This window comes from Macaca thibetana, chromosome 7 (genome assembly GCF_024542745.1).
Source record: "Macaca thibetana thibetana isolate TM-01 chromosome 7, ASM2454274v1, whole genome shotgun sequence".
NCBI lineage: Eukaryota > Metazoa > Chordata > Mammalia > Primates > Cercopithecidae > Macaca > Macaca thibetana.
This window is the reverse complement of record NC_065584.1, coordinates 150,908,923-150,934,530: the sequence shown is the minus strand read 5'-3', so window position 1 is coordinate 150,934,530 and position 25,608 is coordinate 150,908,923. Positions and strand designations below refer to the sequence as shown.

The following is a 25,608-nucleotide window of genomic DNA, read 5'->3' as shown; positions in this document are numbered from 1 at the left end:
ATATTCTTAACAAAAAGAACCAACATTGTGGAAGCAACCCTGAACGTGAAGTCAGAGGGTCTGGAGCCCTCTATTAACGCTGCTGGTAACTGGTCATCTGACCATGGGCAAGATTTCTCTCCTGCCTTAAATGGAAGCACACTCTTGCCCTGTATCACAAGGGACTGTTATGAGCACCTGGACAGAGAATGGGTGGGAATGTGTTTTAAAATGGGTAAATAGGTAAACACATTAAAGAGATACTTTTCTAATAGATATAGATATATATCTTTTCTTCTGACTTATCCTTGGTTAGAAAAGAATGTGATTTTGGATGACACCACATTCACTGTGAATCTTGAAAGTACACTAAAGAATATACCAATGATCAAAATTAGAAAACAAAATCTATTGAAACAACACTCTAGAGGATCTTAAACTTGAGTTCTTAGCTGCAGGGAAAAGGCAATAGCAAAACCAGTATTATTGGTGTTTGGTCACTTTGGGTCAAAAATCTGCAGCGTCTGTCTGGCATTTAAAAAAGAAGCAGATAAAAAGATTTGTCTACCAAGCTCTTCCTCTTCACTTCTCCCCACCTACTTCCTTTTCTTCCAGAGGAGAAGGGCTCTCATTTACCCACTGGTTTGCCACATCCTGCCTAAGAAGCTACTTCCTGGGAGCTGCCTGGGCTATTCTGAGAGGAGCTTTAACTGTTTCAGACCCTCAGGCCCTAGTATATTCATGACATCCAGACCTACCATAGTCATTTACAACCTAGTAACTAAACTCTAGTTGACCAGATAATACTCCCAACTTCCTTCATACCAGGCCCCATATTAAGCACTCTACCTACAATAATCCAGGCAGGAGTCGCATTTCTTGGTCGCATCTAGGGGCTCCAACCAGTCCAGCCTTGCTTAATCAGTCAAAATGGACCAAAAAAAAAAAAATGGACTCAAGAATAGTAACCAAGAAACTCAATGCACATTAACGTTGCATTTGATATTGATGGAAATTCAACTGAACAAAACTTCTGTCCCACAGAAGCTCTGTAAACTAGCACTGGCTTTCATTCATTCCACTTTTACTGATCAACTAGTACATGGCAGGCCTGGGCGAGAGATGGGACATCAAGGCTGAACTCTTCATCTGTAGAAGCTTATAAATGTAGCTGGTAAAGCAGAACAGATATGTACAAAGATCGCCTCATTCCTGCCAAGTGATCTGTCTCCTGAGTAGTTCATGTATAGTCTCACTGGACTGTATGTGTGTCCCTCCCAGAAGTTCCCACTTAAGACCTACCCCAGACCAGAGAGGACCGCAAACCTGTCCATGGCATACCAGTTGCTGAGCTCCCAAGGCTCCCCAAATTCATTAGCAAGATAATGTAGAACACTGGAACTTCTTTGACAAATGAGAAATTTTTTCAAGTTCTAGACTTGGACCTATTGTTACATTTTAATCATCTTCAGCAGTCTGGACACCTGCCTTTGGATTATGTATCAAAATATGGTGATTTTAGAGCCAAAAGGCACAATTGTGTTATCATTTCAGATTAACTGTTAAGAGAAAAATTAACTATTTTTTCTCTCTCCAAATACACTTATCGACCTTCTCTCTTTTTTCCCCTTTTTCCTAAAAGTTAAATCCTATTGCTCAAACCCACACAGAGTTAACCCCTAGGACTGCATGTCACTGTACAGAAATCTGTCAAGCCTTAGGTCCTCACCAAAGATATGTCAAGAGAAAATGTAAGGGTTAACAGAAAATTAGTTCTGTGTTGGGGTCCTTTAACAATGAACAAGTATTCACTTTTATTCATTTCAAACATGCTATAGACTCTCCCCTAGTTCTAAGACAGAAGACAAGTATAAGCAGTAGGGCAGGGCAAAAAACAAGGGCCCTGCACAGGAGAGAAGTCGACGGATCCAGATGCAGGTCTTCACCAGCCATCTGACAACTGAGTAGGCTGCCCAGTCTCTCTGGGCCTCAACCTCTTCATATATACATACAGGAAGTTGAACTATCAAGATCTTTTCATTTCAAGGACAAGTGGCTATACTCTTGAGGAGAAGGAATTAAAGGTGTTGGTGGGGAAACAGATGATTAACATAATGTAATTCTTCTTTCAAAGGGTCTGTGAATTGAAAAATATACAGAAAAATAAATAAATAAAAAACATAATGTAATGGGCCAGAAATAGCCTGCTTAGCACAGTATTCACCTTATCAGCCTAGATATATTAGCGGGGGTGGGAAGACTGGTGGGTGGGAATCACAGCCACCTACAGTGAAATTAAACTCTGTTCCCAAGTGAGTTCTGCTGAAGTGTGATTTATCCAGAGAGTGTTATAGAATTTACCAGCAGCATGAAACCATGTTACCAAAATTGTGTTATTGCACAAACTTAACTTTTTCCCAAATGTGATTTGCAGAGCTGAGAATCCTGTCTGTGGCCATCTGTCCTATCCTAGTCCCCAGAGGCGTGGCGGAGGAGTGTGAGAAGCCACCAGGTGCCATGTAAATTCAGCCACCCATGTCACATATCCATCAAGGAGACCAGCATTTGCTAGGGATAAGTATGCAGCTTGGCATGCAAATGAGGCTCCCAGATCCATCCGGCCCAAACATTCCCATAGCCTTCTTCTGTGCCACGCATAAGGCTAAGAGAACGCCACAGAATAGGGAAGATGTCATCACCAGTATATGTTCCCCAAATGTTTCCTCCTTTGGGCTGGGACGGGGCTGTTGGCTGAAAAGGCAATACAAAGGACTATAGGCACTCTTAGCTGCCTGTATGGCAGGTACAAGTCCTTTAACCAGAATCAGTTTCCTCATGTGTCAAGCAGAGACAACATACATCCCACATGCCTCATGTGGCTGAGTGAAGAAATAAATGGATGTATGAACAATGAAGAGCATACAGAGCCTCCTAGGACAGATGCTACGGTTACCACCAACACTGTGACCCTCTTGTGCCAAAAAATTATAAACTGACAAGAATCACTCCTCATAAACTCAAAGCCAGGCTTCACAGGGGTTAGCAGAGCCTTGCCCTTTGGAGAGGAGTACCTTCTGCTGACTAGACAATTACATAAGTAACTGAAGTGTGACGGAATATGTACAGAGTGCTCCGGAGGGTGGAGCAGATGACCACTGCCTGGATGGAGTGGAGGAGAGGTCTGTGATGGATTTACAGAAGACGTGACCTCCAAGTTGAGCTTTGACATAAGATGAAGATTTCAACATACGTATATTGGAGGTGGAGAAGGGAATCCCCGGTAGAAGACATAGTATGAGCAGAGGCCAGGACCCACTGAGAAAGGTGTCTGGATGAACCATGCGCCGATCCCCAACACCTGGCTTCAGCCACAGGAGTGTTACCTTCCAGTATGCCACCAAAAGCCAGTGACTACCCATCCCAAATTAACACCCCTCTTCAACCCCCAACACAACCCCATACCACTCACACACATATACATCAGGAAATCCTGAAACTCTTGGGAGAAGAAAGTTGGGCTTACCTTGGGAGAAGAAAGGTGGGGCCTGTCAGGCAGATGGCTGTCCTAGAGAAGCTGGGAGGAGTCTATATTGGGATGTACTGTGTGGCAGTTGTTTCCTAAGGCACCTTTTGCAGACTCCTGTTTCACTGAAAATAATTCTTTTGCTTCCTGCACATCCTAAAAAATTGCAAGTATGCCCGGTGTTGTCTCTATTCTAAGTCTGTTGGATAAAGAGCAGCTGAAGAGCCCTGTCACTGGAAGTTCTTTGGGAGCTGAGAATTTTCTCTCCTTCTCACCTGATAGAAAGTAAGCAACCTGTGCTAGGGATCTAATCATGGCTGTTACCATTAGTCTTGTTAATCACAAAAAGCAGTTTACACATAGAGTATCTATGAATCCTTTCTGCTGGATAAGTGTTATTATGCCCATTTTACAGATTGAGGGAACAGACTCAAGGATGTAAAAGCACTTGCACAAGACAGACATAGTAAGGCAGGGTCAGAATTCAAACTTAAAGTCTGCTGGCTACAAAGCCTTCCCACTGTGCCATACAGCCTTCAGGTTATGTTACTCGAAAGTCACAGAATTCCAAATACACTGTGTGACATAGCCAACTTCTCTTAACCTTTCTTTGGTTTTCCTTTTCTTTTGTTTTTAAGAGACAGGGTCTTGCTCTGTTGCCCAGGCTGGGGTGTAGTGGCACTACCACAGCTTGCTGCAGCCTCAACCGTCTGGGCTCAAGTAATCCTCCCGCCTCAGCCTTGTAAGTAGCTGGAACTACAGGCATGAGCCACGTCTAGCCTTAACCCTTCTTTGTAGCCCTGGATTCAAGATAAGGTTACAACAGAAGACATCCGAGATTTCTCTCAACAATAAAATGTAATATTCTTACTATCTACTTGCTTGAAAGTATGCTGGGTGGTAGCCCATGAAACTATGTGGAGCTCACATATAAACCCTGAAAGGTAGGAAGTCATTACCATCACCCCCACTTTGAAGAGAAAAAATCTGAGGCACAGAGTTGGTAATGCAGTGACTTAACAGGTTCACAGGAAAAGAGCTCAGATCTCACACTTTTCTACACAAGGCACTGTTATTCCAAAGCACTATAGCCTAAAATTTCTGAAGCCTGAAGACTTTTAGACCCTCTGGAAGAATGGTGAGTCTCTGGAGTCAAATGAAATGCTTGTTGGGGATAGAAACATTCAAAATAGGATTGGGAAATTGGGCTTTTCACTGCACTGCTGGCCCCCAAAACCAGCACCACTCAGAGGAATACCCATCTTCTTTTGATCATCCTGCATTCGGGCCTGTTGACTCCAAAACTCAGAAGCGTATTCCCAACTTTCTAGAAGTTAGACCCCATACCACAAAACAATACATGGAGTCCTCTGGATGCTCTGCTCCCCAACCCCGTTATGTTAGGCAGTTAGAAAAGCCAGGTGTCAGAGCTCCTGAGGACCCCTTCCAGCTGTTGCCACCATCTTTTTTTGTTTTGTTTTTTGAGATGGAGTTTCGCTCTTGTTGCCCAGGCTGGAGTGCAATGGCACAATCAATTCTCCTGCCTCAGCCTCCCAAGTAGCTGGGATTACAGGCACGGACCACCATGCCTGGCTAATGTTTTGCACTTTTAGTAGAGATGGGGTTTCTCCATGTTGGTCAGGCTGGTCTCAAATTCCAGACCTCAGGTAATCTGCCCGCCTCGGCCTCCCAAAGTGCTGAGATTACAGGCGTGAGCCACCGCATCCGGCCTGTAGCCACCATCTTTAAAGTCCTTTCCACTCCTGCCCGTCAACTCGCAGAGAAGACAGGCACTTTCCAGGATACCTTGCCACCATTCCAATTTCTCCCCATTTTTAATCTCTCTGAGCATACTCATGCGCATGATTTGAACATTTCTTTGAGAAGAAACCAAAACCTCAATTTCTCAGTTTTTGATAGACAACTTTTCTAAACCATGAGTCTGTTAGTTATACTGAAATCAAACATTACATTTAGGCTTCCTAAAAATATCAATCGCCCCAGCACAATGCCTCCTTTTGCTCCCACTTGCCCATCCTCCAAACACACATACACTTCAGACTGTCATTTAGACACTGGAGTGTATAATTTAAACGCCTTTTAATAGCATCTACTGAAAGGACATTTGCACATGACTCCTCACTTTACTTCAGAGCTATGAAGTATGATCCACACTGAGACTTTTACTGAATTTCAAGGCTAAATAGGAAGTTACACGGATGGCAAATACCAGCAATATAATTCAGACAGGAATTTAAAATGCATTCGACTTGTCCATAACACGACACCCTTTTCCATTTCAGCAAAAGTCCCTTTAGTTCATCTTGCATCCCAGTGCCTGGTACGTATGAGTTAAACACTAAACATCAGTTTGATGACTGTTAATACATCTTATTCTTCACATACAAGTTAGAAATCTATTGTTGTAATTTTGGCCATAATCTAAATCTGTTTGACCCTAACACAAATGCCATTTGAATCAATAGCAGATAACAGGCAGCTGCTTGCATTCAAAGTATACATCCCTCTGTCATTTGAACTGTTTTGAAGTTGGTCTCCTTTGGAAGACAAATGGTTAGCAGCTGCAAGTTCAATTACAAAGCACTTGGTAGGAAGTCAGAGAAAGAACGAGAGGGAATCCAAGTGCTATTTCATACATTAAGAATGGAATTCCTTTCCAACAAACATCTTTCATTTCCTTCGGGGAAACTAATCCGGACATGCCCTTTGAACTTGGTAAAATGCAGGATTCTTTGGGAGAAAGAATCTAGTTTAAAGGCCAGGCAAAGCTGGAAGAATAGGGGAGTCACTCCATTTCCCACATTTCCATTCTGTTCATTTTCTTAACGGAAGAATGTGGGGCATGAGAAAATCTAACAGGCAACCAGTCCAAAGAACTGGATTAATTAGATGTCTGATGCTGAATGTTACTTCCTTTCCTCTGCATGATCTCCGCTCACTGCAACCACCACCTCCCGAATTCAAGTGGTTCTCCTGCCTCAGCCCCCGAGTGGCTGGGACTACAGGCACACACCACCATGCCTGACTATCTACTGCTCTTTCCTTTAGTGAATGGTACCTTTCCTTGGCTCCAATGACCAAGTTTTATCAGTGGACACAAATGAGTGCCTGATTAGCAGGATAAAAGGAAAAAAATTAAATACAGAGGCAAAAATGAATGACCTCTAGACCAGCACTAATAGAACTTTAGTAGCCACTAGCCACACATGGCCACTGAGCCCTTGAAATGTGGGTAGTGCAAATTAGGAACTGATTTTTCAACTTTTAATTACTTTAAATGTAGCAGTTTTGGGAAGTGAAGCTCCAGAAAGACCTCTGGCATTTTACACAGTCTTGAGAGGGCCATGTGGAAAAAGCATGCATATCACAGTAGGGCAGACCTGGGTCTAAACTTAGCTCCACCACCTACTAATTGTGCAACCTTATGAAATTACTTAACTTCCCTGAGCTTCATTTTCCTTATTTGTAAAATAGAATACTATGATCTTTCTTGCAGAATTTTAGTGCGAATTCAAGATAATGAATGCAAAGAGACCAGGTGGGCCTTCATAAATGGTAGCTATTTTTCCAGTTACGATGTCCTCTAGGGATACAAGTTTCATGTCTTCTGGCTTCATCCTAGTCTCCTTCCTGCAGTAGGATCAATTCTTATTGCCCCACAGATTAACAGAGGTGGTCCTACAGATGCATCCTTGTCTATCAAGAAAGCAACTTGTTCAGGAATTGTTCCCAGGTCCTCGGGTGGGAGCAAGCCTCCAGTAACCCAGTAACCCAAGTCCTCTGTGCCTCAGGAACCACTGATTTCCGCTCTCCATTTCTGCTCACTGTGTCCCCTCCAGCTCTCACCCTCCTTCAGGAATTTATAAACTCTTCGCAGGGATTGCATATCAAGCTGATTCTTTGTTCAACATAACCAAAACACCTGTTGGTGGTTTCTGGTACTTTCTTCACCACCTCTCCCCTTGACTTCCCCTAATAAATATGTTACACCTTCCTTTTTAATTGGAAATGCTTTAGTACTTTTTTTTTTTTAATTATTCAGTGATTTAGAACACAAGAAATAGAAATGCAGCAAGCTACCTTTATGGCTAACCTGGCATTCATTTAGTACCAAAATAAAACAAGGCAAAAAAGACTTTTATAGAAGGAGTACTCCAGTAAATATTAAAGTGTTGCAATCTCTAAATTAACATAATGTGTTAAGAGCTTAGCCAATGTTCCACTGTTTTTTGTTTGTTTGTTTTGTTCTTTTCTGAGACAGAGTCTCACTCTGTTACCCAGGCTGAAGTGCAGCAGCATGATCTCCCTTCACTGCAACCACCACCTCCCGAATTCAAGTGGTTCTCCTGCCTCAGCCCCCGAGTGGCTGGGACTACAGGCACACACCACCATGCCTGACTATCTACTGCTCTTTCCTTTAGTGAATGGTACCTTTCCTTGGCTCCAATGACCAAGTTTTATCAGTGGACACAAATGAGTGCCTGATTAGCAGGATAAATTTTCTATTATTAATAATTATTGGAATGTTAAACAGCTCTCTTCTGCCTGTTTTCCCACCATCCTAAAGACTCCAAGAAAGAGGAGCTGAAATACAGGCTGGCATTTTGGTAGAATTTCTATCTGGATTTGAGTAAACCATTAAACAAAAGGTTTACAGTGAGCTTGGAATTCTTGCTAACTTCTGAGGCCTCCCCTCCCTGACATGAGGACATTCTTGAGGACTGTTTACTAAACGGTGGTATGAAAGCAGCAAAGGGGACAAATAATTCTGACTTTGAGTCGACTCTCAAATGGGGTGAGGGTCTGATATAATCTGTAAAACCTGGATATACAAATTATAATTCAATAAAGAAGGAAACAGAATTAACCTGGATTCAGACAAACCTATAAAACAATGATTAACTAATTTGTCTTCTCTCCACAACTCCCCAAATTTCTAAATTTAACCTGAATCTGGAACCCATGTGGATTATGCACTCAATTTCCACTTTGTCTGAAAAGTAAATGCATTTAAGAGCATTCGAGATTCTGAACCCTTCTGGTAACAGCTAAACTCAAAATAGGTCAATTCCAGAAAGGCATCCATTTCAAGGGGACTTTCGTCTGCGGTTATTTTGAAAACCACTGCTTTTAAAACTGACATTATGAAGCTTAAAAATAGGCCCTCCTACTAAGGATCAAGGACTAAAATACCCTTTCCTCCCTGTCCCAGCCCCAACCTCACAACTTTTCTTTATTCTCTTTTCCCTCAACCACCTAGGAGAGTGGTGATATACAGGGGTAACCTTTTCCAGAGTTTCAGATAATTACTTGAAAATAGTATTTTTAAGGATATTGCGTAGTTACCAAAATTTAATGTTGGGTAAACTTGGAAAACTGTCAAACCAAGTAACTTTCCCAAATGAAAACATGTACTGTATGTAATATGTACCACAAGAAAATAAGAGTAAAAGCTCAACCACCTCCTTCCACTGCAGCAGTGTGAACTCTGGCAAATTCACACCTCTCTAGGTCTGGTTTCCTTATCTCTCAAATGATAGGCCCAGGTCTAGAGAAGCTCTTAGGTCCCATCCAGCCCTAATAAGCTCTGCTTCTATAAATCTGGGCAGCTGCTTCCTTTTTTCACAGCTCCTTGGAAAGAAGAGAAAAGTCCCTGGCCCAGAAGGTCCTTGAGAAACCTCATTACACTTAGTAGTGTTCCCTGAGACACAAGAACTGCTACTGAGAGCAATGCAAGATGAGACAGCTGTAAAATATCTAACACATTGAAACGAAAAAGTTGTTTTGCAGATGACACCAGTAAATCTACAAATGCATGTATATTCAAACAAAAAATGTTACTAGATAGAGTAAGCGGATTTAACAAAGCTGCCGGATATAACTAGTTCATACAAAACAAACCATAGTCGAGATGGAAAATACAAACTTAAAAATGTTCAATAACAACAGTATCAAAATGTTACATATTTGAAATATTAACTCAGGACGCAAGAGAATTATAGAGAAGAAACTCTAATACCCTAACATGAGAAAGAGGAACACATGAATAAGTGGAAAGATACCCCATGAAAATTGTTGAAGTTTTCCCTAACCCTACCAAATTAAAAAATATATATGACTCTCAAAACTACTTAAGAGTGGGTTAAAAAGTTTTAGTAGAGAAAAATATCAAAAAGACCAAGGTAAACCTGAAAATACAACAGATGGATAAATGTATCATGTTTAGTAAACTCCAGTAAGATACTAGAATTCACTGTGGAGAAAAACTAACTAAGACATACACCTCATACCGAGCATATTCCACACGGGAAAGAGTTAACCACATAAGGGGAAGAAAAAGGCTATGAAGTCACATATTCCTGCTAGTCGTGGAGAGATGATAGATGTTAAACTGCTAATGAAAAGTATGCTATACATAATGCCCATTCAAAAAACATGCTTTTCAATATTTAAAAATGGTATTCTTCTTAATACATTACACACAATGGAACAATGTAGTAAGCACATCATTTACAAAACTTCAAAATACAAAGCATATAAAAACTACTCAGAAATACTTAAAAATGATCAAAAAGGAAGAAAAATTTGCACGTGACTTTTCAAAATGTTCAGCCTGGAACCGCAAAACCACCTCAGCCTACCTCTCCAGCTTCATTTCCTTCAACCCAAACCGATGCACCCGTCACACTCAACTACTTGCTGGCTTCTCTACACATCCCAGGCTTTCCCACTTGTGTGAAGTTGCTCATCCCGCGCTCTCTTCCTGCCACGCCCCCCCCATCCCGTGGAATCCTAGCCATCCTTCAAGACCCAGTTCAAATGTCATCTCCTCCATGAAGGCTCTCTTCATCTCCCGTCCTGGATGCGCACACTCCCTCCTCGGGCCAAGCTCCAACAGTGCTTGCTTTGTAGCTTTTCTGTGGCACTTTTCTTACTCTGTAGCCATTGTTTCCTCCTTCTTGTGTTCCGAAAATCTCCCCCTACACTCTCATATTAGATTTTAAGATCCTTGAAGGCTGAGATAATGTTATTCATCTTTGAGTTACCTACCTGCAGCTCCCAGAATAGTGACTTACGTTCAGTAAGCATTCAATAAATATGAGTTTAAACTGAATTGATGCAATTCAAAAATATAACAATTAAAGGGAAGCAAATTGACCTTTAAAGGGGCCCTTATACTGCCTATTAAACTATCAAAAACCACTAAACTGGAAAAAAAAAAAAAAGTCCTGAAGCTTGAGGAAACGGTTGAAATATACATTGTAAATTGGTTCAATCTCTTTTTGGAACATATTCTGTTAATATGTAACAACAGCAGTAGCATGGTCCATTGCTTCTGATCAGGTGGATGAATTCATCTAAAAGCAAAACAAAACAAATGGACTCAAAAACATTTACAAGCCTATCATTAGATAATAAAAATCTGGAGGCCACCTAATAATCAACAAAGTGTCATTTGCTTAGCCAGATCCTATCAGACTCTACTCTTCAGCCAATAAAAATGACAAGAATGAGGATTATGTCCACATGTAAAAATTGGGAAAAAATCAACTGATCTCAGCTATCCAAAAACGTATATAATGGAATAAACAAAGTTAAACTGGAGAATGTAATGTCTACAGGTTTTTTCTTTAGAAAGTATTCATACATTCAAAAATTTTAAAGCATTGTCCTTAAGCAGGCAACTCTTCAAAGGGAGGGGTTCAAGGTCTTTCTACCTTGTCCATTTTTTCTTCAACCTCCAGGTAACCTCTTCTTAACCTGACTCCCTTCCTGACATCAGAGCAGGATGCCCCTGAGAGTTACACAGCGAAATCAGAGTCAGGATCAGCACTTTTAGCATTTGGCTCTTCATGGGATTCAGAAAACACCTGCTATTTCAAAACAAAACACTATTCATCTTGGGAGGAGAAGAAGAAAACTTAGCCAACAGGTATGTGAGCCTCTAAACAGCTCTCTTGGGCTTCTGAGCAACAAGGGCACAGGACACGAAGTAAAAACACAATCAAGTTGCAGTAAGAGACCGGGATGATTTTTCCAAATTGGCAGTTTCTGGAAGTGAACAACAGAAACAAAACTGGGACCCTACGCTTTCTTCTCAGGTTTACCTCATTTTGTCCCTAGTCTCTGTGTTCTCTGGATTTGTTTTCTTGATGTGTCAGAAAGATTCACCACTGCTTGATTCATACTTCAGGGTGATGTGGTGGCATATCCACATAGAGAAATGCTAGCAAAAATGTTCCAAAGAGGGAGTTAAGAAAAAAAGAGGCCGGGCGCGGTGGCTCAAGCCTGTAATCCCAGCACTTTGGGAGGCCGAGGCGGGCAGATCACGAGGTCAGGAGATCGAGACCATCCTGGCTAACACGGTGAAACCCCGTCTCTACTAAAACTACAAAAAACTAGCCGGGCGCGGTGGCGGGCGCCTGTAGTCCCAGCTACTGGGGAGGCTGAGGCAGGAGAATGGCGTAAACCCGGGAGGCGGAGCTTGCAGTGAGCTGAGATCCGGCCACTGCACTCCAGCCTGGGTGACAGAGCAAGACTCCGTCTCAAAAAAAAAAAAAAAAAAAGAAAAAGTGGTTGGGCACAGTGGCTTACACCTCTAAACCCAGCACTTCAGGAAGTCGAGGCAGGTGGATCGCTTAAGCCAAGGAGTTTGAGACCAGCCTAGACAACATAGTGAGAACCCCTCTAGGGAAAAAAAAAAAAAAGGGAAAAGAAAAGCTAGCAGAAAAGGTTTTTTTGCTAATTTGTTTAAATGTATTTTGGTGTTCTCAAATCTACCAATAATGATATATTGCATCAGCAATGCTGGACACCTAGGGTTAATAAACAAGTATGTTTCCTAATAAGAAGAAAAAGATTCATAAAGTAGATTTAGTGAATAAAAAATTATATAGTAATTTATAATAAAGTACTTATGCAAGAAGCCCAAACCTCAGCATCATGCTCAAACCTGCACATTTACCCCCGAATCTAAAATTAAATACAAAAAGAGCTGGGCGATAGCCGGGCATGGTGGCTCACGCCTGTAATCCCAGCACTTTGGGAGGCTGAGGCAGGCAGATCACAAGGTCAAGAGTTTGAGACCAGCCTGGCCAACATGGTGAAACTCATCTCCACTAAAAATACAAAAATTAGCCGGGCATGGTGGCACATGCCTGTAGTCCTAGCTACTCAGGAGTCTGAGGCAGCAGGATTGCTTGAACCTGGGAGGTGGAGGCTGCAGTGACATGAGATCGTGCCACTGCACTCCAGCCTGGGCGAGAGTGAAAAAAAATAGCTGGGCATATTGGCATGTGCCTATAGTCCCAGCTACTGGGGAGCGGGGGCTCTGGGGAGGGACCGCTTGAGCCCAGAAGGTGAGGCTGCAGCAAGCCGTGATTGCACCATTGAACTGCAGCCTGGGCAACACAGCAAGTGAGATCTTAACTCAAAAAAAAAAAAAAAAAAAGGTGGGGGGCGAGGGGAGATTGCATTTAATGTGATGTTTGTCATACAATGTAGACAAGCAGCACAAAGGGATCTAGGGATGGGAGAGTGAATATTAGTTGACATTAAAGTACATAAGACTTGGAATGAGTTTTGCTTTTGGGGTACTTTTTAAATTTATTATAAATTTTTTCAAACATACAGAAAAACTGAAAGAATAAAAGTGAAACTCAAATTAACTAAACAAAACAACTGAACATTCCGTTCCATTTGCTTTATCCACTGTTTGTGTATGTTTGGGTTTTTTCCTGAACCTCAGAGTAAGTTTTGTGCATTATGTATGAATATGAATTCTCCTACATAATATCTGTACCATCATTACGTTAAAAAAAAATTAGCAATACAGCCAGGCACAGTGGCTCACGCCTGTAATTCCAGCACTTTGGGAGGCCGAGGCAGGCGGATCACTTGAGGTCAGGAGTTTGAGACCAGCCTAGCCAACATGGCAAAACACCGTCTCTACTAAAAATACAAAAATTAGCTGGACATGGTAGCATGTGCCTGTAATCCCAGCCACTCAGAAGCCAAGGCACGAGAATCGCTTGACTCCAGGAGAAGGAGGTTGCAGTGAGTCGAGATCGCACCACTGCACTCCAGCCTGGATGACAGAGACTCTGTCTCAAAAAAAAAAAAAAAAAAAAAAATTAGCAATACTTTACTAACATTTCCCCAACTGTCTCAACAATGCATTTTATAACTGTTTTTTGATCCAGTATAGAATTGGGGTTCAGGCAGTATATTTGTTTTTGTTTTGTTTTTGAGACAGGGTCTCACTCTGTCACCCAGGCTGGTGTGCAGTGGTGCAATCATAGCTAACTGCAGCTTGGACCTCCCAAGCTCAAGTGATCCTACTGCCCCAGCCTCACAAAAGGCTGAGATTACAGGCGTGAGCCACCGTGCCCAACCCATGCAGTACATTTGATCTGCATGTCTCCTTAGTCTCCTATCCTAGAACAGCACCACTCTCCCTTTTTTCCCTTGATATCACCTATTCTTTTGAGACAGGGCCCCACTCTCTCCCCAGGCTAGAGTGCAGTGGCACGATTACCGCTCACTACAATCTTGCCACCTGGGCTCAATCAATCCTCCCGCCTCAGTCTCCCAAATAGCTGGGACTATACGCACGCAACACATCTGGTTAATTTTTGTAGTTTTGTAGAGACACGGTCTCACCATGTTGTCCAGGCTGGTCTCTAGCTCTTGGGCTCAAGCAATCCTCCTGACTTGGCAGGCCTCCCCACGTGCTGGGATTACAGGTGTGTGCCACCATGGCCACCCTTATACTGACTTATTTTTCTTTTTTCTTTTAGATGGAGTCTTACTGTCTCCCAGGCTGGAATGCAATGGCATGCTCTTGGCTCACTGCAATTCTCCCACCTCAGCCTCCCGAGTAGCTGGGATTACAGGCACATGCCACCACACCTGACTAATTTTTGTATTTTTAGTAGAGATCGGGTTTCACTATGTTGGCCAGGCTGGTCTCGAACTCCTGAGCTTGTGATCTGCCCACCTCAGCCTCCCAAAGTGCTGGATTACAGGCGTGAGCCACCGCACCTGGCCTGTACTGACTTTTTAAGAGACTAGGTCAGTTGTTTTAGAGAATGTTCCACATCCTAGGTTTGTCTGATTTGTTTCCTCTTGGTGTCATTAACTCATTCCTCTATTCCTGTATTTGCTATAAACAGGAAGTTAGATCCCAAGGCCTGATTAGATGTACGTTTGGGCTAGATTTGAAGGACAAGCAGCATATGAAATATCTAAATCAACATGATTTATCAACATTTACAATTTGCTATTAATAACAGAAGGAACCATTCAGACTTCTAAGGAGGAAATCAAACGCTGGCATCTTTAACACATCCCATTTGCATAGCATTCCAGTGATCGTAAAGTGCTTTTTTTTTTTTCTTTTTCCACTCTTGCCTCCCCATAAAGTGCTTCTGTATATGTTATTTTGGATGATGCCCTCCCACTCTACTTCCCTCATGGGTTTCTTATTATCAGCCTTACTCTACTAATGAGGAAAACTAGGCTCAGTGAGGTTAAGTGATATGACCGAGGTCACATCATTAAGAAGTGTTACAGGACGGGCATGGTGGCTCATGCCTGTAATCCCAACACTTTGGGAGGCCGAGGTGGGTAGATCACCTGAGGTCAGGAGTTCGAGACCAGCCTGGCCAACATGGTGAAACCTTGTCTCTACTAAAAATACAAAAATTAGCTGGCAGTGGTGGTGTGCGGCTGTAATCATAGCTACTTGGAAGGCTGAGGCAGGAGAATCACTTGAACCCAGGACACAGAGGTTGCAGTGAGCCAAGATCACGCCATTGCACTCCAGTTTGAGCAACAAGAGTGAAACTCTGTCTCAAAAAAAAAAAAAGTATTATAACTAAGTGAGGAGTGATGTAACTGTGCATGGCATGGAGTTGCTCAGAAAAGACTATACACATGGGAGATAAGCTTTATGTAAGATCTTGAAAGATGGGTACCATTCTGGGCAGACATGGTGTCTCATGCCTGTAATCCCAGCACTTTGGGGGGCTGAGGCAGGCGTATTACCTGAGGTCAGGAGTTTGAGACCAGCCTGGCCAACACAGTGAAATCCTGCCTCTACTAAAAATACAAAAATTAGCTGGGCATGGTGGTGTGTGCCTGTAATCATAGCTACTTGGGAGGCTGAGGCAGGAGAATGCAGGAGGCGGAAGTGGCAGTGAGCCAAGACTGCGCCATTGCACTCCAGCCTGGATGACAAGAGTGAAACTCCATCTCAAAAACAAACAAACAAAAGGGCCAGGCACAGTGACTCACACCTGTAATCCCAGTACTTTGGGAGGCCAAGGTGGGCGGATCGCGAGATCGAGGACATCCTTCTTAAATTTTGTACTAAAAATACAAAAATTAGCCAGGTGTGGTGGTACACACCTGTAGTCCAGCTACTTGGGAGGCTGAGGCAGGAGAACTGCTTGAACCTGGGAGGCAGAAGTTGCAGTGAGGCGAGATCGTGCCACTGCACTCCAGCCTGGTGACAGAGTGAGACTCATCTCCAAAAAAAAAAAAAAAAAAAGGATGGGTACCATTTATTTTATTCCAGGCACCACAGCAGACGGTGGAGAAGTATCAGACAATCACAGTCCCTGTTTTCACAGAAGCTAAAGCATAATGGCAAGTATAAAACAAAAATAAAATCATGCAAGAGGGCCAAGCCCGGCTCACGCCTGTAATCCCAGCACTTTGGGAGGCCAAGGCAGGTGGATCACCTGAGGTCAGGGATTCGAGACCAGGCTGGGCAACATGGTGAGACTCTGTCTCTACTAAAAATACAAAAATTAGCTAGGCGTGGTGGTGTGTGCCTGTAATCCCAGTTACTCGGGAGGCTGAGGCAGGAGAATTGCTTGAGCCCAGGAGGCAGAGGTTGCAGTGAGCCAAGATCATGTGACTGCACACTCCAGTCTGGGCGACAGAGTGAGACTCCGTCTCAAAAAAGAAAATCATGCAAGAAAGTGGAGGAGGGCATTCCAGACAAAAAAAAAAAAAAAAAAAAAAAAAAAAAAAAAAAAAAAACCATGTCAGCAAGACCAGACAGATGTAAGAAGGTTAAGAAGCAGTATGCTGGGGGCACAGTGAGGAGAGTAAAGAAAGTGGTAAGTGGACCACAGCAGGTGAACCAAAAAACAGGAAAATCAAGCTGGATAGGCAAGACAGGGCCAACAGCTACAGGAGTCCCCACTTAAATGTAGTTTTGCTTTGACAATTCCAGTTACCCACAGTAAGTACAGTAACCACATTCATGTAACTTTTATTACAATATATTGTTATTTTTTTATTAGTTATTATTGTTAATCTCTTACTATGCCTAATTTACAAATTAAACTTTATCATAGGCACATACTGCATAGGAAAAAACATAGTATATGCAGGGTTTGGTACTATTGATATCTGTGGTTTCAGGCATTCACTAGGGGTCTTGGAATGTATGCCACCGAGATAATGGAGGACTACTGTACTCTACTACAGTATCCTCTTCCTTTCTTTCAAAGGTGCATAAATAAGTGAAATTGGAATTCTGTGAGTGTTTACATTCAAATAAGAGTCCCATATATTTCCTTGCCATGGGTTAAATCATCTTTAAGAATTTCTTTGCTATTTCTGTATCTGCTGTAATAGCAGCAGAGATGTTCTTCCCAAAGACACAGGCTTAAGCAGGCCTTTTTCACATGAAGCTGTTCTGAAAGACAGCACCAGTATTAGTTACTGCGTCAACTATCCAATAGAAGCATCCAACTTCAAAACTACAAAATCAGTGTGAAACCACTTCAAAAGCTCCTAGTTATCAGGCCAGACACGGTGGCTCATGCCTGTAAACCCAGCACTTTTTGGAGGCCAAGGAGGAAGGATTGCATGACGCAAGGAGTTTAAGCCCAGCCTGGGTAATACAGCAAAACCCTATCTCTAAATTTTAAAATTAGCCAGGCATGGTGGTACGTGCCTGTAGTCCCAGCTACTCAGGAAGCTGAGGCAGGAGGATTCCCTGAGCCCAGGAATTTAAGGTTATAGTGAGCATCAATGCACTCCAGCCTGGGTGCCTGAGCAAGACCCTGTCTCTTAAAAAAAAAAAAAAAGTTCCTAGTTATCATGGTGCACATCTCAGAAAGAGTCATAAGAGACAAAAAAAAAGTACATCAATCTGTCTCAACCTTTCATCCTCCAGGGCCTTCACACTCTAACAGATGTGTGTTCCTTACAAACCTGGCAGAATTGCTGATGCTATGAACTACACCCTGAATGCAATAAGTCTGTCTGAGTGTTTCAGGGTTACATAGAAACGGTTCAAAATCCAAAATCATGACCACTACTAAGGCCAAGCAGTGAACCCTCCTAAGGTTATTCGGCACCTTATAGCCTTCAAAGAAATTTTATACATCTTCAAAGTATTCCTCTGGGGTAGGATCTAGTCAGCCATTTAATCAACAGATATCTACTGAGTATTTTCCATGTGCCAGAATCTGTTCTACACACTGAGCAATGAACAAGGCAAAGCCCCAACCATCATAAAGCTTACACTTGGAGTGGCAGAAGAAGATAAATACTTATACACGATGCACCCTCAGTTACTAGTCTGTGCTACAAAGAAAAGTAAGGCAAAGGCAAGCAGCAGAAAATGACAGGGAGTTCTGTATCAGAGTGATCAAAGATGGTCTCTGTGAAGAGACATTTCAACAGAGGGGTGAAGAAAGTGAGGAAGCAAGTCATAGAGTATTTGAGAGATAAGCTTTCCAGGTAGCAGGAATGGCAAATGCAAAGATTCTAAGATAAGAATGTGCCCAACCTACAACCCAAGAGCACAGAGGACAGTGTGGCAAGAGTGCATGAGTGAAGAGGACACTGGAAGAAAACTAAGGACCTGATCAGGTAGGGCCTCATAGGCCACCATGGTAAAGATATTGTCACAATTATCACATCCCCTTTACAGTTAAGGAAACCAAGAGTCAGAAAGTCGAAAGGACTTGCCCAAGGTCAAAGAAAAAGTGAGATCTCGGCCGGGCGCGGTGGCTCAAGCCTGTAATCCCAGCACTTTGGGAGGCCGAGACGGGCGGATCACGAGGTCAGGAGATCGAGACCATCCTGGCTAACACGGTGAAACCCCGTCTCTACTAAAAAGTACAAAAAACTAGCCGGGCAAGGTGGCGGGCGCCTGTAGTCCCGGCTGCTCGGGAGGCTGAGGCAGGAGAATGGCGTGAACCCGGGAGGCGGAGCTTGCAGTGAGCTGAGATCCGGCCACTGCACTCCAGCCTGGGTGACAGAGTGAGACTCCGTCTCAAAAAAAAAAAAAAAAAAAAAAAAAAAAAAAAAAAAAAAAAAGTGAGATCTCGAGAGGTACCCTGCCTCACTACGGCAACTGGATTAACGGTATTGTTTTAAAGAGATTAATGGCCGGGCGCAGTGGCTCACGCCTGTCATCCCAGCACTTTGGGAGGCCAAGGAGGGCAGATCACAAGGTCAGGAGTTGGAGACCAGACTGACCAACATGGTGAAACCCTGTCTCTACTAAAAACACAAAAATTAGCTGAATGTGGTGGCAGGCACCCATAATCCCAGCTACTTGGGAGGCTAAGGCAGGAGAATTGCTTGAACCTTGTGGGCAGGGGTTGCAGTGAGCCAGGACTATGATGCTGCACTCCAGCCTGGGCAACAGAGTGAGACTCTGTTTCAAAAAAAAAAAAAAAAAGAGAGAGAGAGATTAATAATACGTCTTATCCTGGAAGGAGCAGCAATGTACCGTAAGACCCAGCAATTCCACTTCTGAGTACATTCCACAGGAAACTCACAACATCCAAAGGAAACAAGGATGTGCAAGGATGGTGATGGTCATGGTCTTGGTCATGGTCATGGTCATGACTGTTTGAGGCAGCAAGGGGTTGGAAAACAACAAAGATGTCTAATTCTAGAGAAATAAATAAGTAAAATGTGGCAGATGCACATGACTGCTCTACGACCAAGAGAAATAATTAACTAGACACATATCATATAGCATCATGAATAGAGCACAAAACAAAATTGGAAGAAAAAAAAAAGAAACTAAGGCTGAGCACAGTGGCTCACACCTGTAATCCCAACACTTTGGGAGGCCGAGGCAGGCAGATTACCTGAGGTCAGGAGTTCGAGACCAGCCTGACCAACATAGTGAAACCCGTCTCTACTAAAAATACAAAATTAGCCAGGCGTGGTGGTACATGCCTGTAATCCCAGCTACTCAGGAGGCTGAGACAGGAGAATTGCTTGAACATGGGAGGCGGAGGTCGCAGTGAGCTGAGATGGTGCCATTGCACTCCAGCCTGGGCAACAAGAGCAAAACTCCGTCACAGAAAATAAAAGAAAAGAAAAGGAAAAAAAACAAAGAAGAAACTGATATAAAATTTAGTGATGGTCACTGCTTCTGTTCAAATACTCCTGGTTCACCAGCACAGTGGCTCATACCTATAATTCCAGCACTTTGGGAGGATGAGGTGGGCAGATCGCTTGAGCCCAAGAGTTCAAGACCAGCCTGAGCGACATGGTGAAACCCCATCTCCACAAAAAAATCAAAACTTAGCAGGGCGTGGTGGCATGCACCATTACACTCCAGCCTGGGCAGTGGGAGTAAAACTCTTTTTCAAAACAACAAAAAAAAAACACACAAACACTCCTGGTTCTCCCCCTTCCAAGGTCACTGCCCTCCTTGAAGGTCAACACGGCCACATGATTTGCTCTGGCCAAAGAAATGGCAGCAAAAATGACAAAGCTCACTTCTGGGCAAAACTTTAAGAGCCTGAATGTGGTTCTTCACAAGATTCCCTCCTCATGTAGGTATATTTCAGAGACGATGCCTCAATCAGCCTGGATCCCTAAAGGACTCCAATCTACAGAGCCTCCCACTGACCGGAAAGTGTGTTAAATTACTGAGATTTTGTGGTTGTTACCTCAACATAACCTACTCTATCCTGTCTATGAAATGCAGATTTCTGGCACAATAGCATTTAGAATCCTAAGCAGATGCATACGAAATCATCCTTCTACTTCCCAAGGGTATACACATAATCAAACTAACAGGTGGAATTATAAAACCATATAAACACCTTAGAATGGTTGAGTGGGTGACTAAAACAAAAGGAAATGGAGAGAAAAGGAATGAGCATAAAGGGGAAAAGAAAAGGAAAAGACGTAAAAAGTTTGATTAAACCCATTGTGCAAATATTAGAAATTTCATTCACTCATTGATTCAACAAACATCTGTGGACCTATTATGTGCCAGGAACTATTTTGGGTGTACTTACAGAGCGGTGAGTCAAAAAAAGGCAGTGCTGTGCTTAAAGTTTATAGTGTACAGGAGAGACAAATGTTAAGAACACCCCAGTAAAAAATTACAACGATCAAGTCTTATTAAAAGCTCAGGTGAGTGCCAGGCACAGCAGTGGCCACCTGTAGTCCCAGCTACTCAAGAGGCTGAGGTGGGAGCATCATTGGAGTCCAGGAGTTCAAGAACCAGTCTGGGCAACATAGTGAGACCCCCGTATCAAAAAAAAAGAAAAAAAAAAAGCTCAGGTGACATGACAAAGAGGGACCACTTAGGCAAATAGGTGAAGACTGCTTCCTGCCTACCTAGGGAAGGAGGGGTGATTCATTCCAGGCAAAGGGAACAGCATGTACAGAGGCCTGCAGTGAGTATGGACCACCCCATAGAGGAAGTGAAAGAGGACTAGAGTGGTGGAAGAAAGGAGTGGCAGGAAATGTGGTCAAAGAGACTGGTAGGAGGGGGCAGTGGGGACAACAGGCAGATCACTTAGTCTCATAGTGTAATATAAGGAGTTTGGATTTTGTATAACTGCAAGAGAACCAGAAAAACATTTTAAACAGAGGAATAATATTATTTTATTCTAACACTTAAGACCCTAGTAATATGCTCACATGTTTTTGCAAAATATGCAAAAGAAAGCTATTTTTGCATGATTTTTCTTTGAGGACCCCTACAACTTCAGGTCCCGTATTACCCAACTCCATCTCTGAGTTGGGTAAGGGCTATGTTAGAGGTAAGCAAAAGGTGCCAAGTGAAAAGTAACCTTGCCAATTTGGTACCAAGAGTTATTTACTGTCAAAATGGATTTTCTTCTTCTTTAGTTCACGTTGTCTGATAACATTCAAAATTGTGCCCTGGTCTAATCACAGAAATCATGAAAGCAACAGAATTCTTTCTGCTGGTAGCCCAAGATAGGGGACATTTTGCTTGAGAAACACTGTCAGAAGTGAAAGATGAAGATGTGTAAAGCTTTCCCTCTCATTCGTGCTACGAAATATAGGGAAACAGTCCCTGTTTATCTGGGGCAGTCTACACAAAGATGCCTCCTATTGTAACACAGCAATGAGTCAGAGGTAGATGCAGATGGTACAAAAAACTAAACTAGGGAGAGGTGATTGTCCAGAAGCAAAGGTACCTTAACACACAATCCACCACCATGAATGAAAATCACCTTCCGGTTTCCTTCAGTCCAACACTTAGGCAGTAACAAAGGCACCAGCAGCCAACAGCTTTCGAAGGTTTACTATGTACTACCTCATTTAATCTTCACAACTATGCTAAGTAGATTCTATTAGCCCCATTTTTGCAGATGAAAAAACTAAACCTAAGCCTTAGACTAAAAGACTTGAAGCAGGTCACAAAACCACAACAGAGGCCAGGCTGTAATCCCAAAACTTTGGGAGGCTGAGGTGGGAGGATCACCAGGTTAGGAGTTTGAGACCAGCCTGAGCAACATGGTAAAATCCTGTCTCTATTAAAATACAAAAATTAGCAGGGTGGGGTAGCGCGTGCCTGCAGTCCCAGTTACTCAGGAGGCTGAAACAGGAGAATTGCTTGAACCCAGGAGGTGGAGGTTGCGGTGAGCCAAGATCGCACCACTGCACTCTGGCCTGGGTAACAGAGAGAGACTCTGTCAAAAAAACAAAACAAAACAAAACAAAACAAAAAACCCACAACAGAGCTAGGCTTCAAACTTAGCCTGACTCCAGAGCCTCTACCTTTTAACCACTGTTTAGACTCTCCCAGTCCCATCCAAATTTTTCTGCCACCAAATCTGGGGTAGTTTCTTCTCATCCTGCTTTTACTGTTTTAATGAAATCCCTCTTCCTTGAGAGAATACAGTTGTGGTGTCACAGTTACAACAGAATAACAGGTACTTCTACTCAGTATCCACTTCCAATCAAATAGGAAAGGATAATCAGGCCACAACATTCAGCCAGAATCCACTGTGGTCAAAACTTGTCCTAACAACAGTCAGGACTTTCAGTCTATTTTAAGAGGGTGAAACACTGTACACTAAAACTGAACAAATGGGCCAGGCGCGGTGGCTCTCGCCTGTAATCCAGCACTTTCGGAGGCCGAGGCAGGCAGATCACCTGAGGCTGGGAGTTTGCCACCAGCCTGAATGACCTGGAGAAACCCAGTCTCTACTAAAAATACTAAAAATACAAAATGAGCCGGGCGTGGTGGCTACTCAGGAGGCTGAGGCAGGATAATCGCTTGAACCTGGGAGGCGAAGGTTGCAGTGAGCTGAGATCGCACCACTGCACTCCAGCCTGGGCAACAAGAGTGAAACTCCGACTCAAAAAAAAAAAAAAAATGTTTGCAATGCAATAATGCAATCCAACTACCTATACAAGTCAGTATCATGCAAAATAGACCCCACAGGATTGACAGGGGACTAAGGAAGAGAGTCGGCTGGGAGCAGGTCTGAAGAACACAGTTGAACACACACCATGGGTCCACCATCGACCTTGTGATCATTACAGGGATGGAACAAGTCATCAAGTCAACAGGTCCCCAGATTATTAAAATCTAAAGAAAGCTGGCTGGGCAGAGTGGCTCATGCCTGTAATCCCGCACTTTGGGAGGATCGCTAGAGCCCAGGAGTTCAAGACCAGCCTAAGCAATATAGCAAGACCCTATCTGTATAAAATTTTAAAAAATAAAATTTTCTAAAAATCTAGAGAAAGGAAGGGAGGTTACAGAAATCACCAAAGAGCAGAAGGTCCAAGCCTACCCTGATTTCATCAGTTAGCTTCCTAAAGCCTGCAGTGTGCAGGTAAAAAGAGATTAAGAACCTAATCTTTACTGAAGGTTGGGCAAACAACAACTAAAAAAAGGCAAATAATAATAATAATAACCTAATCTTTTCTGGCTATTTCTCTAGCTAGCCAAGCAGCTTTCCCTCACAGAGTCTTGTACCTTACCTAGAACCCAAGAGAGTTGTGGGAACTCAGAAACCCCCAGGAAACAGCCTCAAGATTATTTCATGAAATAAAGTGCTCGTTTGTGAGCAACGCTGGAAGCTGCAGAGATGGAGCACCTAGCATGTGGTTTCTAGGTCATGGTGTTCATGCCTCAGGTCAGGAGTTTAGGGGCTCCTAGTCAAGTACGGAAAGCTAGGAAATCATTAGTGAGAAAATGGTTTGTTCAATGAATGAATGAATGAATGAAGAGTCGGATGAAAAAGAAAGCCGCTTTCTTGAGCAATTTCCCAGGAAAGCCAAGGACCGGGAACCTCCAAAGTCGGCAAGGAAAAGCCAAGAAGTCCACACGGACTTCCAGCACGCCCCCGCTGGCCAGGCAGTTGACCTGCAACAAGGCACTCAGACCCCACAGGTGTCAGGCATGAAGGTGAGGATGATGCTCCACACTTAATACCCTGAGCCGGTCTCAAAAGCACGGATGCGATCTTAATTCTTTCCAAAACAGTAGCCTCCTCTCCCCATTACAGGCCAGACTCCCAGAGGATCACATTTAGAACAGAGCTGGGGGGAGGCAGGGAAGACGTGCTAGCTTTTATTTTCTTGGGAGAAGACTGCACAGTGGCCAGGAACCACTGAAACGGTCGGGAAAAGGGGTGCAGAGGGGAATCGAGACCCGCGGGATCCGCTAACTGGTCTGAGTCAGAAGCACAATCAGTGCTTAGTCACCGATACCTCGGCGGCCGGGAGTTCCTCGCCCCCTGCCAGTCCCAGACGTACGTGACAAACCAGAGCGGAGCCTGGCGCGCGCTCCTGCTCCCCGGCCCGGGCCTCCCCAGCCGGGCCCCGAGGTTCACCGCCCGCCCCATACTTACTCCGCAGAGCTGGTCCCGTTAACCGCGGAGCCGTCGGGGGCCGGGTTCAGCTGGATGGGCGTCGGCTTCTTCTTGGGCATTTTGGACCTGGGAAAGGCGCTTCCAACTCCGGGGGGAGGGCAGCACCTCTCGCTTCCTCCCACTGCGCTGCCCCACGCCCGCTGCGCAGGACCAGGTTCGGGCCGCTAACCCCGGAGCTGCCCTCAGAGGGTGCGCCCCGCGCGGTCCCGTCAGCGCCGAGGGGCCGGTAGCGGTCTCAGTGGACCCCAGCCCCACCCGCCCGGGACTCGGCTCCGCGCGCAGAGAGCCGAACGGCTGCCCTGCAGGAGCGGAGCGGGCTGAATGTGCGATTCGGCAGCCCGGGATTCCCTCCCGCTCTCCCAACCAACCAGTCCCTCCGGCTCGGGCGGCCCAGCCGCGCGTGCACCAGAGCCCAGCTCCAGCTCCTGCAGGAGAAAGTACCGCCGCCGCCGCCGCCGCCGTGCTCCTAGCAGCTTGGCGAAGCGGCCCTGGGACTGACTGGAGGCCGGGGGAGGGGCGGGGAAGGGGAAGCCTCGCCCCCCACCCGGGATGCGGCGCTTTCCACACTCCCACTCGGCTCCGCCCCTATTGCCTCGCAGACAACCAATGGGGGCAAGCCTCGGCGGCAGATGACGCGGAAATACGTCACGGGAGCGCGGCGCGCTGCCCTGGGGGCGGGTTCCGTTGCGGGCTCCACGGCGCCCTCTATCGCCCCAAGGCTCGCAGGTGGACCCAGCAGGGAAGAGGTCTATGTCGCTGCGTGGTGAGCTCCTCCAGGCCAGGTGCTGCGCGGCCTCCACCTCTGCGGTAACTGGCCTGCCCCCGACCCCTGTCCCCAAGCCGAGTCGTGTTGATGGAAATGAAATAACAAAATAAATAAGGAAAAGGAACCCTTCCTGTGTTCAGAGGAGAGGCAGCGTGGGGGGATAGGAAACTTGTCGA

General features: G+C 44.3%; 1 protein-coding gene across 2 annotated transcripts in view; it reads right to left on the bottom strand.

The window, feature by feature from the left end:
- Nucleotides 1–25,255, bottom strand: part of MAP2K1 (mitogen-activated protein kinase kinase 1) — a 112,558-nt gene extending 87,303 nt beyond the window's left edge. Inside the window, exon 1 of one of the 2 annotated variants that reach the window (XM_050796005.1) lies at nucleotides 24,646–25,255. In XM_050796005.1, coding sequence (XP_050651962.1) covers nucleotides 24,646–24,725 — 80 coding nt within the window. In that variant the 5' untranslated portion in view covers nucleotides 24,726–25,255. Of the gene's footprint in view, nucleotides 1–10,164; nucleotides 10,657–24,645 lie in introns of those variants that run through there. The other variant, XM_050796006.1, reaches the window with a different exon arrangement.
- Nucleotides 25,256–25,608: the final 353 nt, after the last annotated feature.